Source organism: Sus scrofa, chromosome 5, assembly GCF_000003025.6.
Source record: "Sus scrofa isolate TJ Tabasco breed Duroc chromosome 5, Sscrofa11.1, whole genome shotgun sequence".
In the NCBI taxonomy this organism is placed as follows: domain Eukaryota; kingdom Metazoa; phylum Chordata; class Mammalia; order Artiodactyla; family Suidae; genus Sus; species Sus scrofa.
This window is the reverse complement of record NC_010447.5, coordinates 58,923,447-58,949,720: the sequence shown is the minus strand read 5'-3', so window position 1 is coordinate 58,949,720 and position 26,274 is coordinate 58,923,447. Positions and strand designations below refer to the sequence as shown.

The window sequence follows — 26,274 nt, the reverse complement described above, 5'->3', positions numbered from 1 at the left end:
ACCTATTGTGTGGGCTTTATTTGGCTTATCAGGGAGAAAGGAGATTAAAAAAAAAAAAAAAAGCCCAACTGTAAAACAGTATTATATTTGAGACAGTAAGAAATTTACCAGGACCTAGATAGTAGCTATCCAGGAATTATTGCTAAATTTTGATGTCATAATGGTATTGTGGTTACTCTAAAATAGACTCCTTAATTTTTAGAGATATGTACAGAGATATTTACAGATTAAATTGTGCCACTATGGAATTTGCTTCAAAATAATACAGAAGGGGAAATGGACAGGGATATGATTGAAATGAGACCGGCAAAACTTGGTAATTGTTGAAGCTGGATAATGGATATAGGGAGGTTCATTATACCATTCTGCTTACTTATGAATATGTTTAAAATTTTCCACACTGAAAGGGAAAAAAAAAAAAAAGAGTATGGAGTTACCGTCGTACGCAGGGGAAATGAATCTGACTAGTGTCCACGAGGACGCAGGTTCAATCCCTGGCCTTGCTCAGTGGGTTAAGGACCCGGCGTTGTCGTGAGTTGTGGTGTAGGTGCAGATGCGGCTCAGATCTGGTGTTGCTGTGGCTGTGGTGTAGGCCAGAGGCTACACATCCAATTCCAGCCCTGGCCTGGGAACCTCCATATGCTGCGGGTATGGCTCCTAATAAAAAAAAAAAAAAAAAAATAGCTGATAGCTATTGTATTATAAGGAGAGAATCTTATGGAAACCAAAAAATTGTTTTTAAGATCATAATTATTTAACCTTCCCCCAACCGCTTACCAACATGATTTTCAGCATCAGCTAGCAGAAAGAGATTCCTAACTTTTCTGGATTCACCAACTCAGACTATCAGGGACAATTAGAAATTGACTAGAAAAAGGGCTTTTTTTCCCAAACAGCATCTTGTTTTAACAAATGTTTCCAAGCCACAGTAAAGAAAGCACAAACATCAAAGGGAAAAAAACAAACTCTGACTCTGGATTTTTTACCCTGATAATTTGCGGTAGGTTTCTTTATTTTTTGAATATAAAGTGACAGAAATAATTTGCCATTAGAAAAGAGAAAGAATCTTTGACTATTTACAGCTTTTATACATCACAAAGTTTTTCTTGTTTTTAGGTTGTGTCTTTTTTTTAAATTCATTTTAATTTTTGTTCCTGCATCATTTGAACAAGTCCAAACTGGAAATCTATACAGCTCACAAAAAAGCCCTCCACCCAAAAGACCCCCCCACCCCCACCCAACCCCAATGAGAAACAAGATAAATCAAAAGAATGAAATCAACTTATGTCTTTGTTTTTAAAGGTAAGTCATTTGCTTATATATATACTTGTAATTATTTTTTTTCAAGTTCAAACACCAAAATCCAAGAGAGAAAGGAAAAAAATAAAAAGACCCAGTCATCCGCCCCCTCCCCCCACTCCAGAATCTCAATTGATCCCTGCACGTCCCAAATAAGAAATATATATTTACAGAAAACAAAAATAAAACAAACAAACAAAAAAAGAACTTGGAGGTGGATGGGCTGGGGATCTGAGAGTCAAGAGGAAGGAGAGCCAGCCCCGGGGACAGGAATGGGATCTGGGCCTCACAGAATCAAGGCGAGCCTGAGTCCTCTGTATCCCTGGGGAGAGGACCACACTGGGAAAGCTAGGAGCCTGTCTCTCCTGCCATGGTGCCTCGGGAGGCCCGCTGCTCTTGAGTTTGCAACCCAACCCTGCAGTGGCATTGTATTTTGTGGTTTCCAACATCACCTCCTCGCGCTCACACACGTACGCGCGCACACGCTCACAGGGACGCGCACGCACACATGCACACGCACACGCGCGCGCCAGTGATTGTGGCTGAACATAATCTTGACAGTGCTGGAGCATCACGCCTGTCAAGTGGAGGAAAGAGATTTGCCCTTAGGGACGAGAGCTCATGACCTTATCTTGTCCCTTCTCTGATCTCCACTGTAACATGTGGTCTAGCTCCCCCAAATGTTTCTGACTACCGCGAAATATTAATGCTGGGATGGTCATTGGGTAACAAAGCTCGTTGAAGATTCGCCCCCCCTCCGACTCCTGCACATTCCCTTAACAAACAGGTGCACCCAGTTAACCAGAGGCACCCTGAAGATGGGAAAATCTGAGGCAGAGGCCAAGGAAGCCACATTGTTCCCAGCTCACCTTTGGAAGGTTTCATTCCCAGGTGTCACAAAGCAGAAGGCGTCGCAAACCCATCCCTGGCTCGCTTCCCTTGCTTCCTTCTTCCTTCCTAGGTGGGGTCCCCTTGGTCTTCCGTGCATAAAGCACAGGAGAAACCCCTTGAGTTGGGTGCAATATCCCTCGGACACCAGAACTCAAGATGTGGCATCAGACAAGCCAGAAGGAACACAATTTAATCTTTTGGGAAAAATTCCAGGCAGGATGTGACTAAGCTCAGGGGTACCTTTACTGGTAGACAGAGAAGCTGAACCAGTAGCAGCAGTGGTGTGATGAAATTCATGCCTTGTTCATGATTCTGTGGCGGCTTGGAGAACTAGTGCACCAGAAATGGTTGGACCAGCTTCTGTCTCTTTTCAAATTATGAGAGCTTCTGTTTGTTGATTGGTTGTTTTTTTGTTTTTTGGGTTTTTTTAAGCAATAAGGATATAAAATAGAATGAACTCGCTATCCGTGTCACGAGTATGTGGACTGTTCCTGGGCGCAGGCTTTAGGTGCACTTGCTAAATCTCCAAATGCTGATGCAAGTGGATTTTTCCCCTGCCTCCTTTGGTTAAATTTCTGTTTTTGTTTTCAACCCTCCCTCAAAGCTCTCACTTGTCCCTTTTTCATGCTGTCCTACTCAAAGTCCTTTTCTTCATAACCCTCTACTGATCTCTTCCAACCTCTCGCCCAGGGCTTTTCAAGACTTTCGATTGTTTCCTTACATTCCTCTCTGTCACAAAAGAAAATACTAAAGAAAAATGATCAGTCAGAGAAAACACTCATTTAGCAGAACTGGCAGAAACAAAGCTGCTTTCTAATCCTTCTAACTTTGACTTTAAAAAAAAAATGAAAAGAAAAGATAAACGAGAAAGGTGAGCAAAGCATTATGATTCCCCCAAGGAAACTGACTTCACTGGGAGCCTGGAAAATAGAAAGGACAAGATTTACTGGGATAGTGTGTTCTTTCTGGGGCAAATAGTCAAAGTGTGGCCTCAAGCTACAATCACGTTAGCTGACATCTATAAAGATAGGCTGTGGCCTACCACAGATGGCAATGGAGATTTTAGTGAATGTTAAAAAAATATAAAACCAAACAAACCCAAACATCAGGATTGAAGGAGGGCCAAGAGTTCCTAGGCCTCTGCTCCTGCAATAATATTTTCTTCCATCTATCAGCAGCTTCCCATTCCTCATCAGACCCCAGACCAGTAACTCCAATCTCTCCCAAATCAAAGCCTCAAGCACCCTGCTCTGACCCAGCTCGTACATTCCAGATTGCTCTTTCTGGATCCTGACTCAGTAATGCAGTGACCCGCCTGCCTCTCAATCCCCTCCCACTATTGCACATCATTATTTTTGCTTCCCTAAAAATCTTCACTTTTCTCTTCACCCAGATTAGGTCCTAGGGCCAATCATCATCACTACTATGCAGCTGTCCCTAACCCTGTGTCACTTGCTGCCTTCACTGCATTCACCTATTTAAACCCCAATGCTGCTTAGATCAGACTTGCCACTCTAGCTAAGCAGCTGAATGCTGCTAAAGATTTCTTAAATTACTTTTAAATGCACAACCGTTAAGAACCTCAAGTAAGTCCACCTGGCATGCTTCTTACATTTACTAAGTCTCCTCACTCTCCTGCTGGATGACAATATGAGGTAATTCATGCTTTCTTTTCTTCCCAAACCATCAATACCCATTCCCCAGTACTCAATACTAGCTGATAAAGTCCCTTTGTAATTCACTAAACAGTCATCAATCAGAAAAGACACAGTCCCACCATCACATCTACCCAAAGCCTCTTGCACCCGTGCCCATATACACTATCTCCCTTTTGTTACCATGACAACCCGGTTAGACTCCTAAAGACAATCTCTCCATCTGTGCTCTGGATCCCATTGCCTCTCACTTCCTAGAAGACATCACTCTAGCCATTATCCCCTCTTCTTAAGCATCATCTGTTTTCTCTCTCTACTGGATCATTCTGGTCAGCATGAAACAGGCTGTTATTTCTTTTGTCTTTAAAGAAAGATACCACCTTAGACCTCACTTCCTTTACTATCTACTATTTCTATGTTCCCTTTGCTGCAAAATTCCTGTAAGAGTGGCCTATTCATATTGTTTCCACTTCCTTTCCTCATACCCCTTCTTGACCCCACCCCTGCCATGCTCTTGTCCTCACCAGTTCACTGAAACAGCTCTTGGCCAGGTCATGAAATGAATGATCTCCATATTGCCATAGCGGCCACTCTTGGCCGCACCTCCCAATGCTGGCTCCTCCTCCTCTCCTATGGCTCTGAGCATCCCCCCAGGGCTCAGGCTGAGAGATTCTCTTCTGTCTATACTCCTAGAGCTGTGGTCTCCTGGCTTCAGACAACATCGAAATGCCTACAAATTCCAAAATCGTATCTTCAGGCTCTACCTCTTCTGGAGACTTCATGTTCACATAGCCAACAGCCTGATCAGCACTTCCATTAGGACGTCTGATGGGAGATCAAAACCTTACCATGGGGATATCTTTCCCAGTCTACTTGACCTCTAGGATTCCCATCTCATTCATGGTGACTCCAAACTTCCAGCAGCTGAAGCCAAAAATTCTAGGGTCATTCTTGATTCTTTTCTTTCTCTTACTCAATATCTAATTCATCAGCAAACCCTTCAGAATATTTCCAGAACCCAACCACTTATCACCTTCACTAACACCATGGCTTAAGCCACTATACCTTTTACTTGGATGGATGCAATGTCCTCCTACATGGTCCTGCTACGTCTTCCATTGCTCACCATCTCAAGAGAGAAGGTGGCAACACAGCCGTCACACTACTGGTTTTGAAATGCGAGTCAGGTCATATCACTCTTGCTCTGAACCATCTTGCTCTTGGTAAAAGCCCTGACAATGACCTCTAAGACTTGTGGGACAGTGTCATCTCTCTGACTTCATCTGCCACATTCTCCTCTTTACTCACTTGACCTCCTGGCTCTCCCTTAAGTGTGCCAAGCACATGGTTTGACCCCAGGACCTTTGCAACTGCTTTCCATTTGTCTGAAAAGCCCTTTACAATGAAAACTCTGAGGTTCACTCCCCTGTTTTCTTTAAGCCTTTGATCAACTTTCACCTTTTCATAGAAACTTTTCCTGTCCACCCTATAACAAGTAGCAAGTAGCAACCCCACACCCACCCTATCATCCTCTACCTCACTTAATCTGTCTCATTTTTCTCCAGGACACTGCCTGAAGTATCTGACATGAAATATATTTACTGATGTCCTATCTATTTCCTCTCATCAACATGTAAGCTTCATGAGGGCATAGACTTTGTGCTGTTAACTTCTGTATCCTTGGTATAGGGTTTCCACTCAATAAATATCCATGCATGAATAAACCATCTGCTCCTACACTATAGGCCAAATCTCCCAAAAGGAAGAGTTTCAGTAAAAAAAAAAAAAAAAAAAAAAAAAAATCGGTTCTCTATTCTAAACTTTAACAAATTTCTAAATAACAAGAGTAGGACTCGCTTTCCACAGTCATCTCTGATTTAAGAATTGTCCTTGGGTTTATTGTTATTTTTAATAATTAAGAAAAAATTACCTTGAGTCTTAATGGCTCTCTTGCTGTTACCTAACTCCTAACTCCCTTGTGGGTGGAGCAGAATTTATAAAGACTCTGAATATTTGGGAGGATTACTTAACCTTTTTTTTAGCCTTTCTGGTTTGCTCAGAACATATGCTCTATCACCTCTCAATCACATTTTATAGCTTAAAAGATCTTGTCTGAGTCAGTAAATTCCAAGTTAATATGTGTAAGACTAGGGATTAAATCCATCTGTAAAAGTGCCTGTTTGTAATCTACTCCGCCAATTTCCTTCCTGAAGTAAATAGTAATCAGATTAGAAACCTAGTGTTTTTACTGGGGATGGAAAGATACCATTTTATTTAAAAGTGTTTCTCTCTCAGAGGTGACCTAACTTTGTGATCCAGAATCATTCCAAAAAAAAAAAAAAAGTTTCAGCTGACTCTATTCCCCAGATGTATTTTGTTTTCCACAGCTCCCTTTGCCGTCCCAATTTAAGAAAATGTAATCATAATGGGTCTAAGCCTCTTCTATTCAGAACATTTTTGACTGGAGAATGGAAATCGTTGGAGAGGAGCTACCCTAACGGTTTGCAGACAAATTTTTGAGGAATTAAGGTGCAGTGCTTACCAAGGTCTATGGAAGGAAGTCTGTGCCTCTTTCTAAAATCTGTCTGTCACCACTTTTTTCTGAACAATCAATAGCAGCCCAGCTTCTCCTTCCGCCTGAGCTCTCAGGGAACAGCAAACAAGTCTCTTATGGAATAAACTAGAGCACCTGGGTATTGGTGCCACCATCTCTTCACCCCTAAACCATTCGACCCCAACTTCTCCTTTCACTGCTTTTGAATTTTTCTCAGCTCAGCAAAGAGAGTTTTTCAGAATAAAGCTTTTTGTCTGCTTATCACAGAGTCTGTTTCCTGGTTCACTTTCTCATCTGAATAAAGAGACAATGTTAATGATTTTAAAAATAACGTACAAAGGATCATTGGGTAAGATATTTAGAAAGTCTGTGGTCTTCAGGCCAAGGGGAGTGGAGGAGAGTGTCACATCGCCAGCATGTGCAGACTCTAATGCAAGCATCCCCTGTCACACAGGGCTTGTGCCTGGAGACGATAAAAAGAGAGATGATAACAACCACACCATGCCTCTGCACACACGACAGGCACCATGACCAAAGTCCTGGGGCACATTCTCATGGAGGAGGCCTAAAGGTCCAGAGCACAGCCCTGTCCACTGTTAAACCACAGATCATCATTGGGGTCAGGCCCGACCAGCTTTCCCAGCACTTGACCTTGAGGTGAAACATCTGGGAATAAGGTCCTGCTTATTTGCTTATCAGTCTCCTTTTAAAAGGTCTCCATCTTTCCCAGGTAAGAAATAATGAGAAAACCATGAGAAGTTACCCACGGTTTCCTTTAATGCTCTCAGGGTTTAGGTAATAACGCAGCTTAAGGAAGCCATCCCTCCTTTTGGGAAAGGAGGTGAAGAGGGAGGTGAATCCAAGAAGAGGAACCAGAAGAGTGGTCAAGAAGGCTGAGAGGCAAGGACAGGCATTTCCAAGTAAGGAACCTGGAAGGCTCAATGATAAAAGCCACCTTGCGGTGGCTAAAAAAGTAAGTATTTTGGTCTATTTCCTGTGATCGCCATCATTCTTCTTGTTCGGTGCCAGTCACTAAACATGGTTTTGGAAGCATGGCTGCCAGGAAGGGAACAAGAACAAGTGTCTCAAAGAAGAGCTTGGTCCGGAGGAGAGAATAAGCCCCAAAGACCATCAGGGTTAACAGGAATATGCTGACTCTATTCATTCTTTGTGAATTTCCACACCAGACTCTGCCAGTAGGATGTCTGTTGGTGATGATCAGATAGATGGCCCCATGATGTATTGAAGAAAATGAAAAGAAACAAAGGAAACCAGAGAACGATGATAATGGTCCCAGAAGATCATGATTTTGTTCTTGGTTTCCTTCATCTTTCCACCTGCCAGGCCTTTCCCCAACAGGGCCATTTTCCTGCAGGCTATTCTTCCATGTCAGCTGCAGAAAGCAAGAGGCCAAGGAGAAGTGTGAGTTGACTAGGTGCTGAATGGACAAGCCTGGGCTGAGAAGAAGTCAAAAGCTCACTATCAGAGGAAACGACATCCTGCCTCTCTCAGTGAGAAGGCGTTAAACTCACGTGGCAGCTGCTGCCCAGCAGAGTCCTGGGCTCTGAAATAGACTCTACCTTCTTCTGCTTTTCCACGGGACCACCAGTGCCCACGTCCAAGAAAATCTACTCCAAAGGAGAAGGTCCCCTCATTTCATGTGCGCTCTCAGCTTAGCAACTCCAATCTTGCACAGACATGGATTTTCTTTGTAAAACTTTGCCCTCATCATGCTCCCTATCTTTCCCCGTGAGCTAGCTATGCTGCAAGGCTGGCTTTTTCATTTCTATGGAACCTTTAATACTAAGCACAAGGCCTCTGTAGTTTTGATGAAATGATTCTGCTAAGCTGCAGGATAACAGGGATGCTCTAATATGCTTCAGCTGTCAGCCCTGTTACTCAAGAAGCAGCATCAAGGACCCAGTATCTGCAACAACATTTCTGTGAAGGATGGAGTCCCTGTGGCGTCAGGACAGAACAGCCCTATCCCTCTCCCTCAGCTTCCTGTGATGCCATCATGATTTCAGGTAGTGTTTGGGAAGGCAGAAAGGATACTTGTAATTAGCTTGATTCTACACTTTGAGCTTAAGGAGGGCTTCAGTACCTTCCTCTACATCATGTGTACCTGGGAATAAAACTCACCTCCTCTCACAGCCCCTATTCTTTTCTGGAGCCAGGGTCCTGAGCCAGGCTCTGGGAATGACCACATTGGAACTGAAGGTACAGAAGACACCTTCCCCCCACTCAGCCCAGCTATTTAAGGACTCTTCCAACTTCCTACCCCCACTTCTATCTTTTCTCAGGGGCAAGATGAATTGATGAAATGAAAAAAATTTTCTACATTGAACTAGTACACAATGCTCTTTCACTGCCCCTGGTATAAGAAGAACGATCTGTATGTGAACCAAAATCTGTTCTTCGGCATAAACTAAAGACATGGATTTAGGCCTGAGAAGAAGTCAAGAGCTGCTATCAGAGGAAACTACATCCTGCCTGTCTCCGTGAGAAGAAAGGCTGATGACTACTTCCTGATCTTGAACTATTCACCAGTGAACAGGTGGACTGCAAAAGAAGATGGGTGCAGAATTCCCTGGCTCTTGGGTGCTTAAAGGTTTCACTGTTATAGTCTTAGGGCAAAATTATGGTTTCATAAGAATTCTCAGGAGAACTTCATTAGTCTTTGCAACATCCATGCCTCCCTTCCTCTGGGCTTGGTTATTTATTATGATCCTGAGGGATCTAAACACTTCCTTCTGAAACCCACTGTATATGTGAACCTCCTTATATTTTGACTTAGGCTCCCAGAACTAACTCACACCTAACCACTGGCATCAAGCTTGCTGTGTTTGAACTTGACCAAATTACCCAGAAGCTAAAAGGCTTTCCCTTGAGGTTGCCCTTCTCACCATGGGCTGATGAGAACTGCTGACACCTTCAGACTATCATGTCTTCCTCCACAGATTCTTGAAGGCTCCCTTCCCCATGGAACACTCGGGAAGAAATCCTCTGTCTCGGTTTTTCTTGAGCTCTTTATTTGAGTGGGTTACATGCTACATAAAAAGGTTTTAATGATAAAAAATTATTCACAATGTGTCACCCCACAAAATTCAAAACCATTTTTGTTATTTAGTTTTCAACTCTTCTTCATTACAGAAACTTTTCTACTACCCCTTTCTCAGTTTTAAGTTCTTTTTCTTCTGCCTTTGACTTGTCTCTTAGACTCCTGTGGAGTGTGTGTGTGTGTGTGTGTGTGTGTGTGTGTGTGTGTGTGTGTGTGTATGGCTCTGTGAAGAAGACAAATTCTCATGGGAAAGATCTCTGAGTAAACCATCAACCAGCAGCCTATTTTTTTCCCCTGAATTTTCCCCCTCTGTTAGATGCTGGACACAGGACGGGGTGAATAATTCAGGCAGCATTACTTGGCGAGCCAGGCTGAGAGTTGGAAATTCAGACAAATTTGGTTCTGCCAAAAATTTCCTACATAACCTTAGTTTTGACTAATCATCAAATTCTGCTGTGTTTCAACTTTTTTCATCTGTAAAATTAAAAGACGATCATACTTCCATGCCAAAGGAAGCCATCTGGAGGAATGGTTATGGTGAAGACATAAGCGGGCTGCTGGTGACCTCAGAAACTCTCCTTCTCCAAGGTGGGGTAGCAGAGTCAGGCTAGAAACTGCCACAGCTCAGGGAATTGTGCTAAGAATGCGTAAGCAATGACTCCTCAAACTTCTCTGTGCCCCATTTCTTGTGCCTGCTGCCAAGAAGTGACCAAGGTAATTGCCCAGATCACTGAACGTACTCAGGAGGAATCCAGCAACAAAGTTGTTCTCTTTTCTGGGATCCTAGGAACTCAGTTATGCGCCGCAGGCCCTGTCCCCCATCATTAAGATATGAGTCAAGTGGGGCTGACTGTACTAGGCTTGTTGGGTTCTGGTTTGAGAATATTAAATACCGTGCATACATTCAAGTTCTGTGCTCTCAGCTTCTCATCCTGATGGTGCATATGCACTGCACGTGTTTTTGAGGGTGAGCTGCTTGGGGCTGACTTAGAACACAGAACACCTCAGGAGCCCTATATTGAGAACAAGGATGCAAGATAGTAAGGGAACCAGGGGAAAGAAAACACGGCTGTAAGTGCCCCCATCATTTTCCAATTGTGTTTGCATGACAGAAAGGGTATTTTTGCTCTGTTCTGTTTTTTGCAATAACAGTTCTGCCTGGATGTTTCTCTAGCCTCTTTGCTGGCGTGAGGTCGTGATAGTTTCCCCACTCTTGACCCTGGGAGAAGAAAAATTTAAAGAATCGCCCACGGTACATTTGCCTTTCGTGTCCCCACTGAGGACAGAACCTCTCCACCCCTGCTCGTGGTGTTGTCAAGAGGAGATGTGCGTACACATAGAACTGTGTTTATCTAAGCATCGAGCCTGTCTGTGCTTGAGCCTGTCTTTTGCTTCTCCATCCTCTTAGCACTGACCCACTAATGGGATATCTGAGGACCACATGGATTCCACAGGGTTCAATAGGGACAGGCATAGTACGCCTGTGTGTTCTATTACAACCCTTATCATAAAGCTTGGCTATTCTGTCAAAGCTTGAGGCGTCGGTGATCCACAGGCTCAGAAGAGCAAAGGAAACATGGTGGCTCAAAAAACTGCAATCTGTCCATCCAGTTCCAAAAGAACACTTTCATTTACCAGGAAAATGTATATCCCTGATCCTCCATAACGTAATGGACATGGGCAGTTTGGGATCTATCTGTTAGGAGTGTGTGTGTATACACGTGTGATGTGTGTTGGAGCAGGCGCAAGCATGACAAAGAGGCCAAATTAGGTATAGTGAGGCTGCTGGGGTGAATTTACAGATGTGACTAATAAGTTACAAGAGCACACCTCTGGCAGATGCAGTGTCAGGGCCTCATGTCTGATTTTCCACTGGTTCTATGTCATGGCCAAAGGGAACACGAAAATAGCCCTTGATTTCAAAAGCAAATGATCAATGACAATTCAGATGTGACAATGACATGGGGAGTTAACTACAAAGACTGGTCTCTGTATAAGACTGAGGTTTCAGGCAGGCATGTTTTGGTTTTACAAGAAAAAAAAAATACATTTATATATATATACCCTCTGGAAATGGAGAGCATCCTTATCTAAGAGAAGCGGGCAGCCCAGCACACTCACATTCCTGCGGCCCCATTCCCTGAAGCCATGTCCTGGCGGGTTTCAGAGCCTGAGTCTCTTAGCGCAAGGAGGGCGAGGGAGACACACCCTGGGGCTCAGATTCTGTGGGTAGTGGGATGAGTCACTCCATCTGCCCGGGAGACGAAGAGGAGCTTTCTGGGTGCTGTGGTCCAAAGGGAACAGCCTGAGCGTTGGCTGGGGGCTCACCAGTGGCCTCCCTGCAGATGTTATAGATGTGATAGCATCCAGGTTCCCCACTCATTGCTCATGGCCGAGTGGGCACAGTTACAGCCAAAGGCCGCCAGGATGCGGTGCTTGCTTTCCTGGCACTGCCATGGACAGCTGTTACTTTCCCTGGTGTTTTTGGCCTTGGATCAAGCAAACTTCGAGTCCCCATGAGAGCGACCCTCAGCAAGTGCCTTGAAACCTGTCGCATCTCAGGTGACAGATGGAATCAAAAAACAAGAAGTAGCTTCAGGCCAGTTATGCCCAGGAAACAAGCTCCAAGTTGGAGTGAACACTCACGTCTTGGGAATGAGTAAAGGAACAGACATCTGGAAGGTCATTAGCTTTGGGTCCTGCTATTTTCCAAAGCTTATCATCAACAACGGTAACCAAGGCGGACCCAAGAGACTCAGGTGCAGCTCTTAGCTCTGTGACACCAGGAGAAGGGCCATCACGGACTCCCCTAGCTTTCCCTTCCTCCTCCCCTACCCATCCTCAGCTTTCGTAATGGACATGAACACCTCCCGAGTGAAACTGCCTTCTGGATGAATATACTCTGAGCATCCTGCAGTTTCCCTCATTCCATGGATCCAAGAGAGACTCATGCATGTCCTTCTTCACGAGGATGGCACCTCCCCACACTTCCACCAGCAATTATCAGACTATTTGCTTTACTGGTTTAAATACAAAGTGTCATAACATCATGAGCTGGATTTTGCTTTAAAATTGTTAACTATCCCTATTTCCTGGAGCAGGATTATCTAGACTTAAGGGAACTTTTGAGAAGAACAACACTCCTCCCAAGATTTTCATTTTAATGCTCATGAGGGTGCCTCCCAAGTTGTCACATTTTGCCCACAATACACACCCTCCCCCCCCGCCCCATCTCAGTGAAGAATGGACCTTGTTCCCTTTTTTGAAGAAGTGACTTATCACAGGCTGTAACTGGATTTGGGTTTGGTTTGCTATAGGGTGCTTTAAATTAACGCACATTAATTAAAATTCATGATCGATGGCAAAATGAAATTTATAGAGGAGGCTGGCCCGGAGAAGGGAATATTATCAGTGACCAGAGCAGCTTAAGTGAAAGGACAGTATCAGTTCTAGGAGTTTGTTCAGCAACTGACACTGATTAGAAGGAACGGACAGCTTCCTTAGTAACCCATCAAAGCGGTGTGGAAGGGTGAAAGGGGCTCAGAGAGTAAAGGGACAGGAAGGCCATAAGGTCATGAATTCCTTCACATTTAGAGAGAAAGGAGTCATTTAGAAACTTGAATTCTCTCTGAGCCAGCTCAGAATCTTAACTACTTTCATTTGCATTATAGAGACAAAAATAAAGTGCTTGATGACTTCAACACTTGTCCTCCCTTTGGGAGAAGCTGCCCTGTAGTCTAAGCCTCAGAAAGAATGAGAATCCACAGTCCAGGAAACAAATATCAAGACATAGGTCCTGAGCAGCACAAACAGGTCCTCCCAAGTCTGATCCAGCATAGATACAGATGAGGAAAGTACCAAGCACACAGCATAAGAGACTGGTCCTACTGGACCACCACCTGGGGTCCCTAAAACTGTGTGGTTTGTGAGTCTGAACTGTGACAAGATCTTTATGATTCTGCAAGTGCTTAACAAAAATGCTATAGGTTGCCTCAAGACCAGAACAATCCCAGCACAGATCTGATTGTGAGAGACTTAGTCTGGGCTGAGCAGTGTCTGGAGGAGACAAAGTGCATTCAAAGCATCTGAAAAGCTCCTGATACCTAACATTTGATCAATATCCTCCACAGTCTCTCCCTCTATCACTTACTTTGTTTGTATATATACTGTATTCCAAGTTCCCTCCACTAATGGTTAAGACAGTCACAGGATAACTTCAAAGGACAAATAAAAATGTAGAAAAAAATCTAAATTCCCACCTGAAATAACAATTAACATGGGAATGGATTCACGTTCAGTGTCACAGTGATTGTGGGTGGAAGCAGACACACAGAGATAAATGTGAAAGGACTCATCCTTAGGTTTTACTGCAAATTTAAGTATTCTGTGGGCAAAATAAAGTGACACCTTTTCCATTACAATTTATAATCGTATCAAACATTTTTCAGTGCCTTCCATAAACAAGATGCACTGTGACATGCTACAGGAGATAAAAGATGAATAAATGCATGACCCCTGACCATAGGGAGTTAACAGTCTAGCAGGGAAGATGGATGTGTAGCTAAATAACTATAAAAGAAGATGGTTCATGATGGCTACCACTAGAGAGACACAATTAAGGTCCTATGGGTATTCATGAAAGGCATATCCCTACATATGGGGTTTTGGGGGGAATGAGAGATGGAATAAAGTGAACATTGTGTCCATTTGTTCTGGTCTTTGAAGATTTGTACAGAGGAAGATGGATATTATGCAAGAAGGGAATGAGATAGGCAATGGGGAGGAGAGAATGTGGGGCAAAGGGAACAGTTTACGGAAAGACAAAAGTGGGAGAACAAGTTGTATACAAGAAAAGAAAGGGACAAAAAGTGTGATTGTGTTTGCTCTTTGAGCCACAAACAAACACAGGCAAAATAATGGGAAGTTATTCTAGTTGTAGGTTGTGGAATATACAGCCCAATGAAGGGTTGTTTGTTTTGTTGAGCTAGGAGAATGACATGATTTAATTGTGTCGATGGAGTGATGCTGAGAAGAGTAGATTCAAATATAAAGTTCTGGAACAGTGTTAAATGACCTTGAAGTAAACCAAAGTAGAGGGGAGGGCCTAAATGAAAAGACTTAGAAAATTTCAGGGTAAGAATAACCAGGCTTTCTAGAGGATTAGACATGCAGGATGAGGGAAATGGAGAAGGCAAAGGGGGCCGAAAAGCTTTAGTTTGGTGACAGAAGGAATGGTAGGTAGTACCATTAATCAAGAGGCAGGACTTGGTAATTATGTTGGTTTCCATTGGATAGTTGACTCAATATGAAGTTAGCTGTCCAGGAGGTGACTGGAAATATGTGTATTAAGTTGAAAATTCAGGTCTAGGAGGAAATCTTTGGGATTCATCCTCCTTCAGAGAGTCGTTGAAGTGGTAGAAAATAGAAATATAGCTATAGAAGCATGGAGAAAAGGAAGAGCATGCCAAGTCAACGCTGAGGAGACAGGACTAATAGTAGGAACCAGTGGTGAAACCCAGAGAGGCTAGGATTAAAACCAGACTATGCTGCTACCCAGCAGTATATTTAGGTTAGTATTCATGATGCTGAAGAGCAGAATAAAAAAGACCCAACGGTTATCAGATTTTGTAACAACAAGTCCAAGAAGTTCACTGGGATGCTGCCACTGAGCAGTTTCAGGACAATGGAAGGATGGGGCCCAATTTTAAAGGTTAAATTACCTTTACTCTCTTTAGGTGAGGAAGAGAAAAAGACTACCCTTCAGAGAAGTTTGAAAGTGAAAAAAAAAAAAAAAATGGAGACAGGACAGGAATTCAGAGTCTGATTGGATTGAGAGAAGATTTGGTTTTAGAGATTGTTGTAGGATTTGTTTCTAGACATGGTAGGATTGAGAATTGTTTTTAGAGATTATTGTAGGTGGATGTGTGGAAGAGATTAAAGATGCAACAGGGAGAAGTGCTATTGGTGGGAGCACCTTGGAAGAGGTCAGAGGGTATCAGAGTATGGGGAAGGGAGCACTGAGTTGGGAGGAAGGATGGCAAAGATGAGTGAAGAACAGGAAGGAATTAAAATTTAAAGGTAGAGAGGAGAGGTCATGTGAGAATCTGCAAAGTCAGATATCTTTTCTTAATAATATGGTCGGAAAGAAAGATGTAAATGAAAAGAAAATAAAGGATAAATTTAACAAATACTTGGAGAATGTAATGGGTGGGTCAGTGGTGGAGGATAAAAAATATGTCCTATCTGGGTAGGGGTTAGGTGAGAGTAAATGGATCCAATCTGTACTCTTTGGCATCAGTTTTGAGCTTCTGTCCCTGGAGATGGAGTGGATGATGGGAGAACGGGATACAGAGTCAGGAAAGCAAGGTAGGTGTGGTGAGAAGGTGAGAGGAAGAGATTGCTGGTTAGGGTGTCTTTGGTGTGGGTGAGCACAGGGTGAGACAAAGGAGGGAGAAAAGTGAAATCAGACGGGCTTATGGAAGAAGAACAAAGGGAGCTTGAAGGAAGGCAGAGAGGATACAGACAATGCCAGGTTGTGGTCAGAGAGGGAATTTCAGAGATTTAGCACAGGGATGTGGAATAATTCCAAAAGAAGGATTTGGGCATGGCCATGAAGGGGAGAGCTGAATCTCTGCAGTGTTTTAAAATAATATAATGCATGAAATCTTTGACTTACCCTCTGAAACCAGAAAAAAATTAAACCTGCATGTATAAATCTGCCCATTTAGGCACACCTATTTATACGTATATAATACATACATTTAAATAGTGTATGCTTTGATATTCACACATTATATGGGAGTATAATATACTCCATTTTAAACTCTTTTATATTCTTCACAGTACCAGCCCAGAGGCATAATATGTGTTCAGTAGACACTGGTTTAAATTGAACTAACACATTTAACTAGAGTTTTGTGGGTTTTTTTCCCCATCCTTCATAATAGCACTGGGATCTGCTCCACCCCCTAAATCACAATGCTAACATAATGGCAATAAAAAGAGTTCAGGTTTGAATTGCTGAGACTAACTCTTTAAAAGAATGGTTTTATAATGGGCTTATAGTGTCATGCTTTTTAATTGTACCCTCAATCTTTGCATCAAGTTCCAATGCTTTCACCTTGGCCAAAACACAGATTCTACACACCAGAGTCCCAGGCCATAAGGAATTCGACTCATCTACTCTGCCTTCTACCTTCAATTCTCATCAGGATTCCTCACTAGTAATTCTGTTTTCAAGCACAAACAGAGCCAGAAACTGGGATGAGATCTGAGATGGAGGCAAATGGACATGCTGGTAGAGAAGCATGGATGGTTTCTAACTTTGCCCACTTATTCCCAGTACTGCTATCCTAACCCACCATTCTTTGCAAGATTTTTTTCCCCCTTGCATCAACATTGTAAGTAAACTCATCTCTTCAAGGCATGGAAAGTGCACTGGTTTTCATTTTAGGTTTTTCTGGGGCTGTTTTTTTTGTCATGAGAAGAGAGGGGTCTCTCTCTGTAGTCATAGGACCCATAGGATCCCTGTGTGATTGAGTCAATGGGGTTGGAATGGGATGGAGGGAGGGATATTATTCAGATATCCTGTGATTTTATATAACACTGGGACCCCCAAACTAGAAAGGAATCCTAGATTCAGATCATTCCTAGAAGTTCTCAGACTGATGAATCTATATTTTAGTGATGTCCCAGATATCTGCTAGGTCTAAAAAAGAGCCATCCGCTGGTTAAGTTCTACCCCTCTAGTCCAGTAGCTCCCCAGTGTATGTTGGGATCAGTGGGCACCCCCTACAGAGGTGGGGAAGTGCAGACTATAGAACACCACTAAATTGGAAGATTGATTGAATTGGCACTGAGGGCAGAGAACAACAGTAACTTTTCATTATCAAAATTTGGTCTTCTAGCTGTCTACTCAGTAACCTGCAATGGAGGAGAAGTCTCAGTCTTCCATTTTCTACAGAAGGGGTCCAAGTCCTTAGCCTGCCCTGCAGGTATTGATATTAGAAATTCATAAACTACATGCTCATGTGACTGCTTTATGGAAAAGAATCTCTAGCTAGGAGTCCTATTCCATGTCACATGAGCCTTGAATAAAAGCAGAAAGATGAGATCCTCTCGCTCTCTCTATACTTAGAACTTGTATCTTTCCTCGCCATTTGCTACTCTTAGCAGGCTTTGCTCTCTCCCTCTTCTCCGGTGTCATTATTTGATTCCTAGGAAAAGAAATGAGACTCATAAACTAGTTGTTTAAATGTATAAATCCCTAATATGGCTTAATATGGCACCCTTCCCCAGGATGTTTTTCATCTAAATGATAGAGAAGCAGCTTAGGGCTGAAGGAATAAATCTGGGTGGCAGGCCAGTTGTTGGAATGGGATATAGGATAAAAAGGAAAGGTCTTCTCAGGACCTCTGAAGTCACACCATGGACCACATGCCATTTTTAAGGCCAGACACACTCCAGTATAACTATCTCCCTTTAACTGCTTCTCATCCATAAGAGAGTTCCTTAGATAGGAAAGAGAGTCTCTTGACACTCAAGTGAAGAAAGAAATGCTCTACCAAAGCATCTGGCAGTCTACTGAGCACACATCTCTTATATGGCTTTGGGTATAGAGAGCATGTAAAGAATGGCCACAGTACCTGGAAATGCCTAATGCATTCACCAGAGCACTGAGGCTACATCATTTATGTGTACATCTGAATCATTCTTAACATATGAGACACACACAGGGTGTCAAGCAGTGACAGGGCTTTTTTAAAGAGATGGGAATTAAAAGAATAAAGTGAGTTCTGGAATAGCTTTTTCCTAAGGCTATTGCCCAAACAATCTGGCTATTCTGTCCCTAAATCTTGAACAAAGTACAAACCAAACAAAAAGACAAAGAAACCCTAGTTCTTAAACGAGATGTGCAGGTGACCAGCACGCTGCATTTTGGTAACACAGTTTCTTCACCTCCCATGCAGAGAATTCACCCTTGGGCAACTCCTGATAGCCCCAGAAGATTGGGCAGGTGATATTCACTTACTTTTCTAGACGACTCTTATTTTATCACATTACACATGCATTTTGGCACTACTGACACCACCAACATTTAATGGAACCATGTGGGATTTTTTTTCCCCCAGTCAAAACAGCTGTGGCCAGGAGAGCTGTGGCCACAGCAAGGCTATTTCCCACATTCTGGCTGAAGATACACAGTGACATACTTGGCAATGACAAGATCCACTGTACATGCAGCACTCTGAAGGGTGTGTACACTTCTGACTCAGGCAAATTCAAGGGTTAGATTATCTGAGGTTGATAGGAATGCTGAAATTTAAGCATGGCTACTAAGAAAGGTACCACATACAGGACCACAGCCACCAACCCACTTCCACAGGAAAGGGATTGATAAAGGACTCCATAAAGATAGAAAGCATGGATTCGGAAAGAAAAAAAGAAAAAAAAAAAAGGAACAATTAGCCCTCCTGAGAATGCCTGTGAAATCACACATTTTGGATAGACTGGGTCTTTGTCCAGACCCAATGGACTGTGGAATAGATGGGGCTGTGGAATAGATGGGGCTGATAACTGAATTCATCCTCGTGCATTTTCCTGGTTTGTTATTTTGGAACCAAGTAACAGCTAGAACTTGGCATTGCTCAGCCTTCCTTTCTTTAAGCTTTCTTGAGCAGGCCATGACTACCTTATTTGGTCTTCATTCAAACATCCGGTGAAAGAGAGGTGGTCAGCTGGGGCCAAAGAAGGATTTAAAAAAATGAAATTATCCAGCTGACAGCTTTTGATGATGAAAGGATAGTACAAAAATGTAATGTATTATCTTGGCTAAACGGATTTGGAAATGTCATCCTGTCGTAAAGACAGAGAGGCTGCCACTCTTCACAAGGCCAATGGTCCAGTGAAAGAAATTCAGCTTGTCTGGTTAACCCAAGGTCAGGTTATGAATACCTGGCTCAAGGCTAATAGCACCTTCCTGATGGCAGAAGTGAGGACAAGGCAAGAATACAACCACCACTGGCATCATCCCTCTCGTACTCACCCTTCTACCTCTAAAACCAATTTATGCCACCTTTCTAAGAGAATCATCTGGCCACTGAGTTTTGAGCAGATCTGGTCATCTTTTCTGGAAAAGCATGCAAATTGGTAAGACATATATCTAGGGCTACCTCCCTGTAACCAGATAACACATGCTTCAAGAAAGGGGACTGAGTGGGAATTTTCTAAGTGTGCTTGTGGTGCTGATTTTAGAAATTGTGGAGGAAGGGAGGGGGCCAGTAGAGTTTCTTCCAGGTACTAGGAAGAAAAGGGTCAGAGTGACTGAGAAGCCTGTTAAACATCAGAGGGAGCTGCAGGGAGATTTCTCAAGACTGAGCTTCCTGAAACCTCTCGGCCACATCTAAGGGTGTGAGGTTGATTTGATGGCAATTCTGGTTAAAGCATTTTGGGGAATCTTTCCTGCCCTAGGTGCAGATGCGGGTAATATGGCGCCACCAGCTTGACTTTGCACAGATGCTGGTGATCGCTGGTCTACCCGGAAGATAGGAGCTGGGCCTGGGATTTGCTTCAAGACAACTGGGGCCAATGCCAAGCCCAGGCTGAAGGGCACGGATATTTCTCACAGGCCAATAAGAAGACTGGTGAAGTGAGAGGCATAGACACACACCCCTTCCTTGGCAGCCTCAATGAAGTGGCCTCTGTTCCCATTCATTTTTCTCCAGATCCCCTGAAGTGAAAGCCATAGAAAACAATTCCCCCCCAATGGAAAATGAAACCCTGTAACAAAACACTTCTTCCCCCTTCATTCCCATCCCCACCCCACTCCCTCCAGCCCAACACCCTGAATACTCACAAGAGAACACTTTAGCTATACAAAATTAATTAGAAAACAAAATATTTACATATGAAATAAACACCATCTCGATTTCTGTCACCAGGGGAGATGACAGAGCCCCCTTTGTTCTAGATTGCTGTTCGCTAGGTTAGTTGGTTTGGTTTTTTTCTTTGAAAGGGGTGAGGTAAGAGGAAGAATGAGGGAGGAATCCCTGACCTGGGACAGAGTCAGGGTGAAGAATGTTCTATGGCCCTTCGCCTTCTTCCTCCTGGAGATGCCTCATGCCCTCTGTCCTCTCTTTCCAAGTCTTTCCTTGACTCTAAGGTAAAGCACTCTGTTCTCTTCTCTCCAGATCTGTGAGAGATTCAGCCCCTTGCCCCCAGGTTCGTTTGAAAGAAAACGAAGATTTACAAGGCCTTCGGTTGGCTTGAAAATGAAAGAGACTGAGGTTAAAAAAAAAAACAAAAAAAAAAAAAAAACAAGGGAGAGGGCAGGGGCAGCAAGGGCAGGGGTGAGGAAGGGTGGTGAGTCAGGGCCAGGGTGGGTGTGACTTGAAGAGACATGGCAGCTTCCTTCCAGAGGAGGATAAGCACCTTTCTGGTTTATGTGTCCTGTGTGCAACGTGGAGCTCCTGCAGCCAAGCTTCCACACTGACCCGGCTCTTTGGCTGCCACCCTGGGTGAGGGGAGGATGGCAGGACAGTGGAACTGACCCACAGAACACGCCTACCCCAAGTTTCAGGACTGGCAGTGACAAGTATTCACATCCCCTCTCAAGTTTCCAACTTTGAGTGAAGGGGGTATTTCATCCGCCAGTACCCTCATCCCTGGAGGTTTATATGTATATGTGTATATATATATATTTATATTTATTTATTCTCGAATGGGACGATCTGGCAGGGAAAGGAGGTGTTGCAGGAAGATGGAGGGGCTTCTACAGAGAAGCCCCACTGGGCTCAATGTCACATTCTCAGGGAGCCAGAGCCAAATGGGTAGCAAGGAGGAGTCCCTCCCCACTTCTCCCCACTTCCAAATTTCTTCCCTTCCTTCCGTGTCTCCCGAGCTGTACTCATGGGGCAAGCTCATTCTTCTTCACTGCTCTGCATTGGTTGTGGCCAATTTGGGGAGGAACAAGCCTGCTCTCCTAGCTCCAGGTTAAGTAAGAAGGGATCAAAGCATTGAAAACATCCCCCTCTCTCACTTACCCTACCATAAACAACTCCCCTGTTCGTCAAAGCCTTACTTGGCTCCTCCCCCCCCAACCCCCAACTGGCCAGCCGAGGGTCTAAAAAGCTCCAGAGAGCCTTGTACAATCCTCTGCTCTCAAGTACAGGCAAAAAGAATCCTGGCTGCCCCCATTTCCCTTTAGCCTTCCTGGAAAGTTCTTGGTGAAAACTGGCTGAAAGGACTGGCAACCACGAAGGGATTACTTTTACGCGTTGCTTCTGTAGGATCATTCACCCACGTTTTTGTGTAAACCACAGACACTTTTCCATCAAGAACTTCCATTTTCCTCATTCAGGAAGGGTAGAGGGGTGAGACAGCCAAAATTCAGATAAAATATGACCATCTCTGTTTGTATATAAGCCAAAACAAGCACGTTTCTTAAGGATATTGAAAGAAACAATATCATGAGTCAAGGCTGCCTTCTCCACACGAATAGGCAGGACTACTGGTGTGTATAGACAACACGTGTGCAGGGGTACACAGACACACATGCACAAGCAGTCCATCCTTCCTTGCCCCTAACGCACCATGAAACACTGCCATAATGTACTCACATTACTTGTCAGTGACCTTTCATTCTAGTCCACCACCAATAAGGCCCATGGAGTCCAAGCTTTTTTTTTTTTTTTTTTTTTTTGGCTTATATATAAACACACATGGCTTCCCACCCTCTTCTTGGCGCATGATCCCTAAACAGACGCCATTTAAGCAACAAGAATTTAGCAAAAGCCTCCTTTCATTCACAGGCAGTATGCTAAATGATCTTATCTGGATACTTCTGCTTCCTCACCTAAACATAAAGAGCAGTTTGGGAACAGCTATCCTGTGCTCTTGTGGCCTCCTCCTGTTTCTCCTCGCTTCACTCGAAGTGCGTGGCAAAGAGTCCTTCCACGCCAGGAGGAAGCTTGCACGCGGCCACTTCTTTCTGTGCTTCGCCCTCGCCGGCGGAGTGAGCCCACCGTATCCTCTCGCGGGAATCGGGACGGGAATGATGGACAGATGGGGAAGGAGGAGGGGACTGGAAAGGGAGCAGAGATGGTGCTGGTCACCAGGGTCGCTCTCAGAAGGAATCAGAACTCCAGGATCCCATAAATAAATGAAAACGACAAGAAAGGAGCAAATGGGAACCAAGTTCACCCCCGTCACCCTCCGTGACATGCGCACCACACGCCCACAGCCCAACCCTCCCGTACCCACCTTCGCCTCTCTCTTCCCTCACTCAGACATCAGACTCAATACTAGACAGTTTCTCATACACATGCCCATTGCTGGAGCCATTGAAAGCCCTGGGGTTTTTGTTGTTAGGCACACAGGGGTTGGACTGGTTCCCTATACAGATGTCTTTCTGGAAGCGGCCTGGCACAGCCCCATGTAGGGCCGAGACCACCGGCTTGTTGGTGACAAGGGCCCGGAAGTCCGGCCTGGCTTTCGGCGCCCCAGCCACCGTGGGCTGCCTGAAGAAGTAGGATTTGCTGCCATGGAGCAAGCACTGGTCGTCCCCGAAAGTGGGGATGAAAGGGTTCTGCGTGACCCGGTCGGGGTAGAGCGACTTGCTGAGCATGTAGCCTCCGCCGGGGTTGCTGTGATGGTGATGTCCCGCGGCCGGCGCCGCCGCCTTGCCGTTGCCGAACGTGCTCTCGCTGGCCGGCATCTCAAACATGTGCGCGTAGGGACTGCCGTCCAGGAAGCGGCCCTTGTCTTTCAGGCTCACGCTGCGCGGGGCCAGGGCGGCCTCCTCCTTCTGCAGGTCCACGAAGGTGTCGTAGGAGTGCTGTCGCCTCAGCTTGTTCCGGGTCTTCTTCTGGGCCTTGGAGTTGGTCGGACTCTGGGGGTACTTGGTGGTGGACGCATTCGACGTCACGGCCACCGGGGCAGCCGGCTGGTCCAGCTCCTGCAGGGAGTTGTCCTCGCTGATGTCGTACAGGTTGCCGGCCTTCTTGCACGCCTCGCAGCGGATGCACGCTTGCCGGCCCGAATTTTGCCCCGCCACCGTGGCCGAGTAGTTGTGCAGCTTGGACGGGCAGCTGCGGCAGAAGTTGCCCCCGGAGCGCTCCTCCCAGTCCACGTTGGTCAGGTTTTTCTCCCAGGGGGCTGGGACCCCGCCGACCACGCCGTGCTTGTCACCCGTCCCGTGTTTGAGGTGCGATCTGTTGGTACAGGGTCCTCCTCCGCCCACCGAGTCGCGCTTGAAGTCCTCGCCACGCTCCTTGTAGATATCAGTCAAGTCCACGTGTTCCCAGTGCGGCGAGTTCTCCTTGGTGCGGAACTGGTCCAGGTAGAAGTCCCGCAGCCCTTCCTTGTCCCTGAAGTAGCGCTTGTGGTCGGGGGAGCGGGGCGGCCTGCGGCGGTAGGCCAGCTCGATCTCATCGAATTCCCGGCGGGACTTGGCCGAGGCCGGCCGCTTCTTGAGGCTGTCCTTGTACTGCTGCTTCCGCCGCTTGGCCGCGTTGCCTTCGATGTTGCCGTAGGTGACCGTGTGCGTGGAGATGTCGGACACATCGGAGCGGATCAGGTCGTCATGGCCACTGTAGCGGTCGCTCTTGAAGGAGAACTTGCCGTACAGGTCGCTCAGCTGGCTGTGCTTAGAGGAGGGGAGGCCGATGTCCAGGGGCTTCTTGCCCAGGGACCTGGGCTGCGTGGTGAAGGGCGGGTTGTCGCAGTCGTAGAGCCCGTCGATGGAGCTGGTGCTGCCGATGCTGTGGGGCCGGTGGTGGTGGTGGTAGTGGTCCTGGTACACGTTGCTGTCCTTCAACTGCAGATTGCCAAAAGTCCTCTCCACCTCGCTGATGTAGTCACTGAAGAGGTTCTCCTCGCAGGGCGGGTTGTTATAGGACTTGCAGTCGGAGTGTGTGAAGCTGCGGCGGTGCTCGGAGATGTCGTAGACGGACGACTCGCGGCGGATGAAGTCCAGGGCGCTCTGTGGGGAGCCGTTCACGCCAGACAGGTTGGCCATGTTCTTGGCCGTGCGGAGCAGACGCAGGATGTTGGAGTGGGTGTTGTTCATGGTCGCGGTGGGGGAGTTCATCACGGATTGGCGCTCCTCGATGGCCACCCCGTGGATGCAGCTGTAGATACCCTGGAGAAGGGAATGGGACGGCTCAGATCTCCAGCAAGGCTGAAAATGACCCTAAGGAGCAGCCCCTTCCCCCCATCATTGCCACTACGAACTGCCTAAGCTGATGGGAAAAAGTCAGAAAAATAGATGGTCTTCTACACTCACAGAAACATATGGCTGCTTTATCCCCTTGCCTGCTTTATCCCCCTGCATTTAGCAAGCCTCGTATCATGAGCCAGTGGCCTGGCTATCTGAGAGGGGGTGCGGCTACACCAGGGGACGCCAGATGTGACACCCTCGCCTTGCCTCCACCACTGACTGGTGGTGATTTTTCCTTTCTATGCCAAGGCTTTTGCATCTTAAAAATGAGGCCATGATATCCATTGATAGCTAAAAATATTGTCAGCCTCCTGGAAATCAGTAGTAATGCCCTACAGATGTGGGGGGCTATTCTGCCCTGGTTGGGCCCCCTTGGCTGTGAAGCTCTGGGGGGCCTGGGAGCTCACAATGGCCACTCTTCCAGCTCTGCCACATTTTGAACAGCTTTTAGGATTTGGGGCACCAAATCACAGCTGCACAATTCTCTTTTTGAGCCAAGCCTGAACCAAATTCACAGAATTAGGCAGCCCTGTGGTCAAAGCAGGACATTTTTCCCACTGGTGGGAGGGAGAACCTGGGGCAGATATCAAGGGCTAAATAGGAATAAAGGAGTTCTCTAGTGGCTTAGTGGTTAACGACTCCACCTTGTTGCTGCTGTGATCCTAGGTTACTGCTGTGGCTTGGGTTCAGTCCCTGGTCCAGGTACTCCCCAGGAACCCCCACCAAAATAAATAAATAAGAAGAACCTCCTTTGAATCCTCTCATTTATTTTCTCGTTAGCCACTGGTTTCCTTCCTATAGTTTCTCACTCACTTAGTTTAATCATAAATAATTAATATCTTAACAAATTAGTATTGATTGAGAACTTTTTGTGTGCAGCTCCTTGAAGAGCACTGTCCAGGAGAGGGAAAAGCTTTGGCTCAAGTTTAAAGTCACCTGCCTGCCTTAAAAGGTGGATACATTTGGAACTTTTCTGCCTGGCAAGGGAAGGTAAATACAGACGAGGTTATTTGAACTGTGTCTTTAAAACAAAGGGGATGAATTTGGAAAGGGGCTGTCCCAATGGAGGTGGATGAGAGGAGAGAAGACTGGCAAGGTGAATGGCAGCTAAATGGGAAAGGAGGACGGTTTGCCACCGTCTTGGAGGTAGCAGCAAGATAAGGGATCTTCAAGAGAGGGTTCCTCTACTTTCTCATTTTTCTGACCATTCTTGATTATGGCCAGGAGAAAATGCATTTTTCCTCTATAGAGCCATTGATTATGTTGAGGGGCTATGAATAGGATTTCTTTTTCATATTATTATTATTTTTTCTTTTCTTTTTTAGGGCCACACCTGAGGCATATGAAAGTTCTCAGGCTAAGGGTCAAGTTGGAGCTGCAGCTGCTAGCCTACACCACAGCCACAGCAACACCGGATTTGAGCAACAGCCTCTGGCAATGCCAGATCCTTAACCAACTGAGCGGGGCCAGGGACAAAATGTGCCTCCTCATGCATAATAGCTGGGTTCTTAACCCCTGAGCCACAATGGTAACTCCCAAGAATGGGATTTCTATTCCAGGTCACCAATTCCCCTTGCTGCTGCCATCACCCTCGCTG

General features: G+C 45.3%; 1 protein-coding gene across 7 annotated transcripts in view; it reads right to left on the bottom strand.

The window, feature by feature from the left end:
• GRIN2B (glutamate ionotropic receptor NMDA type subunit 2B) overlaps positions 986–26,274 on the bottom strand; it is a 470,874-nt gene continuing 445,585 nt past the window's right edge. For all 7 annotated transcript variants that reach the window (XM_021092316.1, XM_021092318.1, XM_021092315.1 and 4 more), the window contains one exon: positions 986–24,599. In XM_021092316.1, coding sequence (XP_020947975.1) covers positions 22,743–24,599 — 1,857 coding nt within the window. In that variant the 3' untranslated portion in view covers positions 986–22,742. The remainder of the gene's footprint in view (positions 24,600–26,274) is intronic.